Here is a 10614-nt window from a genome sequence, read left to right on the forward strand (position 1 = left end):
GTGCCACATGACATTTTGGTCAATGATGTATTACATGTGGTCCCATAAAATTATAATACTGTATTTTTACTGTACCTTTCCTACATTTATATACACAAATGCTTATCATTATGTTACAGTTGCCTACAGTATTCAGTACATTAACATGCTATACAGGTTTGTAGCCTAAGTGTAATAGGCCATACCAGATAGCATTGGTGTGTAGTAGTCTAGACCATCTAGGTTTGTGTCAGTACACTCTATGACGTTCATGCAATGACTAAATTGTCTACAGATGAACTTTTCAAAACGTATCCCCATTGTTAAGTGACAAATGACAGTACTAGGTGATATTGTAAGGAATAGGTAAAAAACTGACTCAACAATATTAACTGTATTTCTTTTTGGTGTGTGTACTACTGGTTAAATAATTTTAGGTAGTATGTCAGTATTTTAAATTTGGATAATTATATATTTATTAATGTATATTAGGAAAAAGATAAAACAGGCATATCAAACTTGTGGTTTCATGTATGTGCATTGTGATATAGGATAAGGCTAAGTTTTAAAAAGTGAATTGATTAAAGATATTAAATAATCATGTGAGAGTGCACAGATGTGGCAGAAGTTTAGGAAACTGATTTATTCAGCATTTGCTATTGAATGCCTACTATGTACAATGTAGTGGGGGATGCAAAGAGGGTTTTAAGCCTGGATAATGTAGAGAAGATGAAGCATTTTTTTTTTTTTTTTAGACAAGAGTCTTGCTTTGTTGCCCAGGCTTGAGTGCTAGGATTACAGGCATGAGACACCGTTCCCGGCCAAGCATTTCATTTTTAAGAGAAATTTAAAGAGAAAAACTAAAGTTATCTGAAATTTCTCCCCTTAGAAATAACTACTATTGGCCGGGCGCGGTGGCTCACGCCTGTAATCCTAGCTCTCTGGGAGGCTGAGGCAGGTGGATTGCTTGAGGTCAGGAGTTCGAAACTAGCCTGAGCAAGAGCGAGACCCCGTCTCTACTAGAAATAGAAAGAAATTAATTAGCCAACTAATATATATAGAAAAAATTAGCCGGGCGTGGTGGTGCATGCCTGTAGTCCCAGCTACTCGGGAGGCTGAGGCAGGAGGATCATTTGAGCCCAGGAGTTTGAGGTTGCTGTGAGCGAGGCTGACGCCACGGCACTCACTCTAGCCTGGACAACAAGGTGAGACTGTGTCTCAAAAAAAAAAAAAAAGAAATAATTACTATTTTTTTTTTTTGAAACAGTTTTTAAAAAATTCCATTCAAGTTGTTATTCATGTTTTTGGTTGGCTTGTATTACTATTCTTTTAATGATTGCTGCTAAAAATTAAGCATGCCTACATAACTAAAATTCTTAAAATATGGCCAGGCAAGGTGGCTCATGCCTGTAATCCTAGCACTTTGGGAGGCCGAGGTGAGCGGATTGCTTGAGGTCAGGAGTTTGAAACCATCCTGAGCAAGAGCGAGACCCCATCTCTACTAGATATAGAGATAAATTAATTGGCCAACTAATATATATAGAAAAAATCAGCCGGGCATGGTGGTGCATGCCTGTAGTCCCAGCTATTTGGGAGGCTGAGGCAGAAGGATCGCTTGAGCCCAGGAGTTTGAGGTTGCTGTGAGCTAGGCTGATGCCACAGCACTCACTCTAGCTTGGGCAACAAAGTGAGACTGTGTCTCAAAAAAAAGAAAAGAAAAATCTTAAAATATACAGTATCTTCACAGTTTCTAGAACAATCCAGGAACCTTAAACACTATCATCCCTTTCATCTGGTGTTACAGTTTTACCTTGTTCATTTTTTGCTCTTCTGTGAAGCTTGTTGGATCCTTTCTCTGTCTCAGTGTTCTGAAATTTCCCATGCTTTGATTGGGGTTTATTTTCATCGATTGTGCTGGATATGTACACCAGGCCCTTTTAATCTGGAAATTGAGTTCCTTTGGTTCTAAGAAACTTTCTGGAATTATTTTGTTGATTATATTCTCCTCTCTATTTTTTCTATTCTCTCTTTTCAGAGTTTCTGTTTCTTAAGTGTTGGATTTATTTATTTATTTATTTATTTTTGAGACAAAGTCTCACTCTGTTGCCCAGGCTAGAGTGCTGTGGTGTCATCCTAGCTCACAGCAACCTCAAATTCCTGGGCTCAAGCAGTCCTTTTGCCTAAGCCTCCCGAGAAGCTGGGACTACCGGCATATGCCACCATACCCAGCTAATTTTTTTCTATATATATTTTTAGTTGGCCAATTAATTTCTTTCTGTTTATAGTAGAGATGGGGTCTCGCTCTTGCTCAAGCTGGTTTCGAATTCCTGACCTTGAGCAATCCGCCTGCTTGGCCTCCCAGATTGCTAGGATTATAAGCATGAGCCCCTGTGCCTGGCCAAGTGTTGGATTTCTTATACTGAATTTTCCTATCTTTTCTCCCCTGTTTTCCATTTTTTTAAATCTCTTTGTTTTACTTTCTGGAAGATTCCCTCATCATCTTCCAATCTTTCTATTAAGCTTTGATTTCTGAGAATCTTTTTTCTTTGTATTTTCCATTTTTATAGCATCTCTTGTTTTCCCATGGGGGCAATATCTTATCTTTCTAACCTTTCTCCTTACATAGTTTCTGCTTATTCCATATTGCTTTTTTTCTAGATCTTACCTTCCATCTTAACAGCTTACCTTATATATTTGGTAATCCTTGGTTATCTGTTCCTTAAAAAGAGGTTGGGACTAAAAACCTGATTGGAATCTCTGAACCTGTAGATAAGGCTTATTAATTTTGAGCTTTGCTGTAGGGTGGCCCATGTGGATTTTTTGTTGGGGAAGCACCTGGTGTTAGTATTTTTAGGTCTTTCCTGGTGGGGTGGTCAGAGTTCCCAAGGAGTATTCTTCTAGTCCTCTGCCTGGAGGGTAGTGTTTTGGGAGCCAAGTGTGGGGAGAGGCCCGGGTTGAGAGAGGGAGTCCTCAGTATTCAGCATAACATATGGATGATATGTTGCTAGTGTACACTGGTCCTCCAGCAATGTCGGACCCCCACTTGAAAGGTCCTCTTCTTTTGCCTTCTCCTGAGAGATTAAACTTTCAGGCTCCTTCTAGGATGAGGGAGGAGCAGTTGCCTATTGGAATGGAATTGGAGAAGGAATCTGGAGCTTTAACCATTTCTCAAACCGTCTGATCCAATTCTTTTTTTTTTTTTTAAAGGCTGGTCAAGTGGAGCAGTGGGAGTGGAGAAGGAACAAAGGAATCTGTAACTGGTTGTGATCAATTAGTTCTAAACACCACTGTACTCGGACCAACCTGATCCAATTCTTAATTTAGCTATCTCCTCCCTTTTTCCCCAGTTCCAAAGGTACCTGGCCTGTTATTTCCAAGCTCTTTGAAGACAAAGAGATTTTAAAAAATAGAAAACAGGGGAGAAAAGATAGGAAAATTCAGTATAAGAAATCCAACACTTGGCCAGGCACAGGGGCTCACGCCTATAATCCTAGCAATGTGGGAGGCCAAAGCAGGCCGATTGCTCTAGGTCAGGAATTCAAAACTGATGATGGTGTAAATTGAAACAATTGATGGTGTAAATCAGGCTGGTTCTTCATTTTTTCCACTGCTGGCTTATGCTTCAGCTTCCTTTGGTCTGCGTAGTCCGTTATTTGTCCATCTGCTTTCCTGCTTCCAAAATGTTGCTGTTTTCACCTCTCTTGTTTTCCTCATCCTATGTGTTTGTATCTTTTATAAATAAATCTCTTAACTAAGTTAGATGCGAATATTCTTTTTGATATCTTAACTTGGAAGTCTCAATTTTTAAAATGGCAGTTCATTTCATGTGTCCACTGTGCCAAAAAGAAATAAAAAAAGAAAGAAAGAAATATTAAAAAATAAATTAAAAAAATTAAAATGGCAGTTCATGATGTATTTTTTGAGTTATGAGTGATATGTGCTCATTTATAGATAGTTTGGAAAGCAGGAAGGATATATTTATTTTTTTATACTTTATATTATTTTTATTAATAATTAAATTTTAAAAATGTATTTTTCTTTTTTTTAGATGTAGGTGAATATATCAAAAGGAAAGATATAAAATAGTTAACATCACTGTAGTCCTACCATATAGAAATAACTACTGTTAACATTTTTATATACTTCCAGTCTGTTTTCTATATTAGTGTATTTTTACGTACCCATTGACATTTTTTCATAATTAGAATCATACTATATATTTTTAGTTTGTTTCCTGCTTTCTTCACCTAATAAACCATTTCCCATGTCAGAACATAATCTTTGAAAACAAAATTTCTAAAGGGTTTATAATATGGCTTTGATATGACTTTATCATGATTTAACTATTGTCCTATTAATAAAGATTTATATTTCTTCCAGTTTTTTCCCCAATCTAAATTAGTCTGTCCTGTACGCTTTATATAGACTGGGAATATCTGTCTTATTCCCGAGTCTATCTTCAGTGCTTAACCCAGTGTCTTACGTGGAGTGGTGGTTGAGAGAATGCTTTGTTAAGAGAATTAATAGTTTTGCACAAAAGTCTGATTATTTCTTTAAGATCCTTTCATAGAATCTATGAAAGGGTATTACTAGGTTAAAAGGTATAAACTTTTTGAAGGTTCTCCATAATTTATTTTCCATTTGTTCTTTGTTTCAGAGTAAGAAACAAGGATGTAAAAATGAGGAGGTGCTTGCTGTACTAGGCCATGAACTGGGGCACTGGAAGTTGGGACACACAGTTAAAAATATCATTATTAGCCAGGTAAGTTTGGAGTGACAATTACTGTTATTATTATTATTTTTTTTAAGAGATGAGGACTTTCTCTGTTGCCCAGGCTGGAGTGCAGTGGTGTGATTATAGCTCACTGCAACCTCAAACTTGAGACTGGGCTCAAGTGAGCCTCATGCCTCAGCCTTCCAAGCAGCTGGGACTACAGGTGCATGCCACCACACCTGGCTAATTTTTAAATTTTCGTAGCGATGAGGTCTTGAACTCTTGAGCTCAAGCGATCTTCCCTGCCTTGGCCTCCCAAAGTGCTGGGTTACAGGCATTAAGTTCTTTTTTATGGCATGATAGTCACATTGGAAGTATGGCAGGCATGAGAAGTCATGTATTAGAGAGGTTAAGACAGACTCCATAGCCAGGCTACCTGGCTTCCCATCACAGCTTCCTGACTTTCTTCTGTGTGACCTCAGGCAGTTCCTCACTGAATAATAATATCTAATAGGACTGATGAAGAATTAAATGAGTTAATGCATGCAAATAGGACTGATGAAGAATTAAATGAGTTAATGCATGCAAAGAGTTTGGAGTAGTACCTGAAATGCGGTAAGTGCTATATATAAATGTTTATTTTTACCACCATCATTGTTATCATCTCTGGAGTCACTCAGATATAATATCTATAAAGATCAAAAGGAGGCACGGTGGCTCACACCTGTAATCCTAGCACTCTGGGAGGCCGAGGCAGGTGGATTGCTTGAGGTCAGGAGTTCGAAAACAGCCTGAGCAAAAGCAAGACCCATCTCTACCATAAATAGAAATAAATTAATTGGCCAACTAATATATATAGAAAAAATTAGCTGGGCATGGTGGCTCATGCCTATAGTCCCAGCAACTCGGGAGGCTGAAGCAGCAGGATCGCTTGAGCCCAGGAGTTTGAGGTTGCTCTGAGCTAGGCTGACGCCACTGCACTCACTCTAGCCTGGACAACAAAGCGAGACTCTGTCTCAAAAAAACAAAAAAATATTTAAAAGATCAAAAGGAGTAAACCTAGATAACTTGGACATTAAAATACTTTCTAAAAAACTTTTTTTATCATTTAAAAGTAATTATATATTCGTTGAAAATTATAGAAAATATAAGGAAGAAAACAGTTCCAGTAACATTCTTTCTCTGGGTATTAATACCTGTAAACCAACACATTTTCAGTCTGTGGGTGAAATAACACTATATCTTCTTGATTGGTTGAGCATATGTGGCCTTAACTGAGTCTTGAGTCTTCACACCTTTCCAAAGGCCAGCTGGTTCTAGGTGATGGATTACGTGGGAAGGCTTGTGAACCCCTGTGGGCACTTTCCTGTTATCTTACATCTTTAGTTATAAAATCGAGTTTCTTGGCTTGAAGCTATTTTGTATGGATATGTGGTAGTGAATAAGATATTAAATAAGTCCAAATCCAAGTTCAAATTGAATATTCACTCTATTAAGGAAAATCATTGCTCCTTTCACAAAGGAAGGGTTCTAGTGGAATCAGCCTACCATGGTAGGCTGGTCTCTGAGATGTGGGACCTCATCAGGGCTGGTTGCCTCTTCTGATAGATTGGGCGCTCAGCAGGAGCCAGTTGGGGTAATGTCTGTGTTGTTAACTAATACATTAACTCCATCTCTGTAACCTTGGCCACTCTGTTCATGAGCCCTTGACCAAGTTACAGAGCAGCAGCGGAGAAGGGCTGGCTGACCTCCACAGAGTAGCTGTCTTTCCACTTGATCATCCAGAGCCTCCTCTACCATGGGACTCTTAAAATCAAACTCTCAGCTAATTTTGGGAGTTTTCCACATACCTCTTTTCCAAATCTCCTTGGTAGCCATTCTCTAGTTTGTTCCAAGACACTGATCATTCCACCAAACCATTATTTGCCCACTGCCAACGAATTAGTATTAATATATATATCCTTGGTTCAGGCCCTCTCCCCTCCCAGGCTGAGTGGACAATGAGATATACTACTTAAAGTTCCTCTCACTAAGAGTATTTCCCTTCCCAACTGCCTTCCAAGACCATCCCTGAGTGACATTCCAATGCCATAGCAATTCACTTTCAGCTGGTGCCAATATTAAGTTATTTGTAAAATAGGCTCTAATTTTTTTCCTCCTCAGTTAAATGATTATTGGGAACTCCCATGAGTAAGAGTTGATTGAGGGTTTGCAGAGTGGCATACTATAATATGAGCCACTGGCTTATTTAACTTCTGACTTCATGACTTGCTTCATTTCCACTCCTATATCTACCATGTGTATTTGATGATGGAGTGCTTCTAGACATACCAGTTTCCTGGCTAGGCATATCAACATAGCATCCAATTTAGGAGGAATAGCTTGGGTTGCAGGATCATGGTATCCCATGGCCAGGAATTGAGTCTCTAGTAGGGCCTAGTAGCAAATGAGAAGTTACTTTTCAAAAAGACAACTGTTACTTGACAAAAATGGATGCATAGATTGTAAGTCTAGGAGTCTTCATTGTTAATTTTCTGTTGGAGCTTGTCATACTGGATCCACTGAGTTATAAGGGTGAGGGGCAAAGCTGCTTGTACTTTGTCCTGGAGCAGCTGACAGGCCCTCTTATGCTCTGAGCCCCATTCTAAGCTGGCACCTGGTAAATGGTTTGGAGCAACACACTTAAATATGGTATATGTGGCCTCCAAGGTCCTAATCTACTAAGGGAAAAGGATGGTATTTGTTCTCCAACTTTCCTCCAAGGGATTGTACTTTGGTATAGATTTTTTATTTTTTTTCCTCTCTCATTTACTGATAAAAATAGATCTACCTTTTTCTTTGACCTTTCTAGAAAGGTCAGCTCCAGTGGTCCTAAAGAGAATTCAAGGGAAGCATGTTGCTTTGGAGCCTTCACATCAAGGTCAGGTGGGAGGCCTTGTATCTGATTACAGTCTTATAAAATAAAGCCAGAATCCATTCTAGCACTTTACCTTTTTACACAGATAAAATATCCCATTGCTACTAACTACTTCAAACTCTCAATTATAAGAGGCTCAACTCAAGCCTGCCCCTGTGGAAGTTGATATAGCTTATACATGTGGGGAAATTTTATTTTGCTTTTGAGAATAAAACTATAAAACTACTTAAATAGCTTTTTCTGTGATCACACTAACACCTTTCTTAAAATTATATGATTTCTTGTACTTTTTGTGTATACTGATCCCACAGTGAAACCAGCATAGTAATAACTTAGAAATTTCATGTCCTTGTATTTATTTATTTATTTTTGTTTTGAAGAGAAGAAAAGAGGCGTTTATAAATTTGCTGGCAAAGAGGAGGTTGGCAGACTCCTATCTCAAAGTACTAACATCCTCATGTCCTTTTTTCTAGATGAATTCTTTCCTGTGTTTTTTCTTATTTGCTGTATTAATTGGTCGAAAGGAGCTTTTTGCTGCATTTGGTTTTTATGACAGCCAACCCACTCTCATTGGACTATTGATCATCTTCCAGTTTATTTTCTCACCGTATAATGAGGTAATGTATGATCTTTAAAATTATCTCATATATGCCCTTCCCTGCTTCAAATCTAGAACCTTTTGGATGGTCAAAAATAAATAGGACCGGGCGCGGTGGCTCATGCCTGTAATCCTAGCTCTCTGGGAGGCCGAGGCAGGTGGATTGCTCGAGGTCAGGAGTTCGAAACCAGCCTGAGCAAGAGCGAGACCCTGTCTCTACTATAAATACAAAGAAATTAATTGGCCAACTAATATATATAGAAAAAATTAGCCAGGCATGGTGGCACATGCCTGTAGTCCCAGCTACTTGGGAGGCTGAGGCAGCTTGAGGATTGCTTGATCCCAGGAGTTTGAGGTTGCTGTGAGCTAGGCTGACGCCAGGGCACTCACTCTAGCCTGGGCAACAAAGCGAGACTCTGTCTCAAAAATAAATAAATAAATAAATAAATAAGCAAAACTGTATAGTTTAAACAAGTAGATGAAACAAATTCTTTTGGTTTACTGGCCAGTATGAGAAACTAGCAGAAAAATCTAAGCCCACATAAATAATGTGTATACTGTTAGGGAAAAATAAGTAGAGAATTAGACATTAGTGGTGAAGACCTTAATATAAAATATACTTCACGACTTGGTAGATGGAGATTAACTATTGGAATGCTATGTCTTAGGCACCATATTCACCAATGCTTGGGTGAAAATCTGTGTGTGAGGGGACACAACAAATACTAATTGAGTATACGTATGGCTTGATAAGGGAGGCTACATGACAATGGTCCTCTGATTGTGCTCCATGACCACCTGCCTCCAAATAGCCTTGGGATCCGATCCAGGACCCATGAAATCAATATATTGGGTATTTTATAGTAAATGACGTTTAAGAACCACTGCTCTGTGACAGCTCAATAGGAGTATTCCAGAGAGTGACAAGACATCGGTGAATGAGACTATATAATAAACCTGACTATGGCAACACTTCATGATGTTTGGTAAGGTTTCTAATTTAAGCTAAGAAATAATATTGGGGATCTTGAGGTATCTTCATTCAGAAGGATTCTTTCTTGGAACAGATTGTAGAGTTAAAGTTTTAAGACTAGCTAAATGAATCCTATTTCTCTATTTTAAAAAAGTGTGTGTGGTTGGGGGCATCATGAAAGAAAAATGGAGGGGAATAGGTCATATTTGTATAATGTTGTCATTACAAACTAAATAAATTTTGCAGAGGACTCTGAAAGTTTTAACTTTTTGTTTTAACTTTTGTTGACAATATTTACAAAAGGCCTTACAGTTTGTCACTGCTTAAAACACAGGTTACAGAATACTTTATAATGATATTGTCACTTCTGTCTTCTGTCACAATTCAGGAATGCCTTAAGGACACTGAGCTATGTATTCTAAATGATACCAGGCTGCTCTGCTTTTAAACAGTTGGGCTATCCTGTTCTGTTCATTATTCCTGTCTAATTTTCTTCTTTAACATGCCACAGACTGGGAAATCAGATAATCAACTCATTACATAAGAGTTACTGTATTCTGACTAAGTAGAAAGGTCCCTGTATGAGTAAAAGCGAGAGTAGTGCTAGTGGTTCTCCTTTGTGGCATCTATTTTGGCTGCTCAGAGGGTTTTTTCTTTTGTTTTTTTATATTCAGTGTTTGAGTTCACTTCAAAAAATATCTAAATATATGTGGGATATTAGAGTAATTTGAAATGTGATTAATTCACAGAAATATTAGCAACTGTTTTAAAAACCTTGGAGAGCCCAGGAGATTTGTTTTAAAAAGACTACATATTTAAAAAGAAAATCTTAAGTTTAATGTCTGTGTTTTGGCCAGATATGGTGACTCACATCTGTAATCCTAGCACTCTGGAGGCCAAAGTGGGAGGATCACTTGAGCTCAGGAGTTCGAGACCAGCCTGAACAAAAATGAGACCTCATCTCTACTAAAAATAGAAAATATTAGCCAGGCATGGTGGTGTATGCCTATAGTCCCAGCTCCTCAGGAGGCTGAGGCAGGAGGATCACTTGAGCTCAGGAGTTTGAGGTTGCTGTGAGCTAGACTGAGACTCTGTTTGAAAAAAAATAAAGTTAGGGTTTAAGAGGTTATAATAGGAAAGAGACATTAACCTTAGGAAAATGGGAAAATTGTCCTATTAAAAAGAGTTTGAAAATCTACAGCAAAGCAGATAGGTACAAATTAGTATCTGCTTATATTTTTATGTGTTACAATGAGAATCAAAGAATAGTTTACCTGGGAAACTTAAAATCAGGAGAGAGATTGATTGATTGATTGATTGATTGGGACCAGTTAATGATTCTATCTCAAAAAGTATATTGAAGATTTGAAATGAAATTTCAAGCAGAATTTATTTATTAGCTTAAAGATAATCTGAAAAGCTGCCAGGGACTC

The 10614-nt window shown here is 38.1% G+C and overlaps 1 protein-coding gene across 2 annotated transcripts in view; it reads left to right on the forward strand.

Moving 5' to 3' along the window:
- The window catches only part of ZMPSTE24 (zinc metallopeptidase STE24), a 43712-nt gene that overhangs the window by 30223 nt on the left and 2875 nt on the right, over positions 1 to 10614 (forward strand). For both annotated transcript variants that reach the window (XM_012735765.3, XM_075996999.1), the window contains exons 8-9: positions 4637 to 4741; positions 8084 to 8227. In XM_012735765.3, the coding sequence (XP_012591219.2) occupies positions 4637 to 4741; positions 8084 to 8227 (249 nt within the window). The remainder of the gene's footprint in view (positions 1 to 4636; positions 4742 to 8083; positions 8228 to 10614) is intronic.

Source organism: Microcebus murinus, chromosome 2, assembly GCF_040939455.1.
Source record: "Microcebus murinus isolate Inina chromosome 2, M.murinus_Inina_mat1.0, whole genome shotgun sequence".
NCBI classification, from domain to species: domain Eukaryota; kingdom Metazoa; phylum Chordata; class Mammalia; order Primates; family Cheirogaleidae; genus Microcebus; species Microcebus murinus.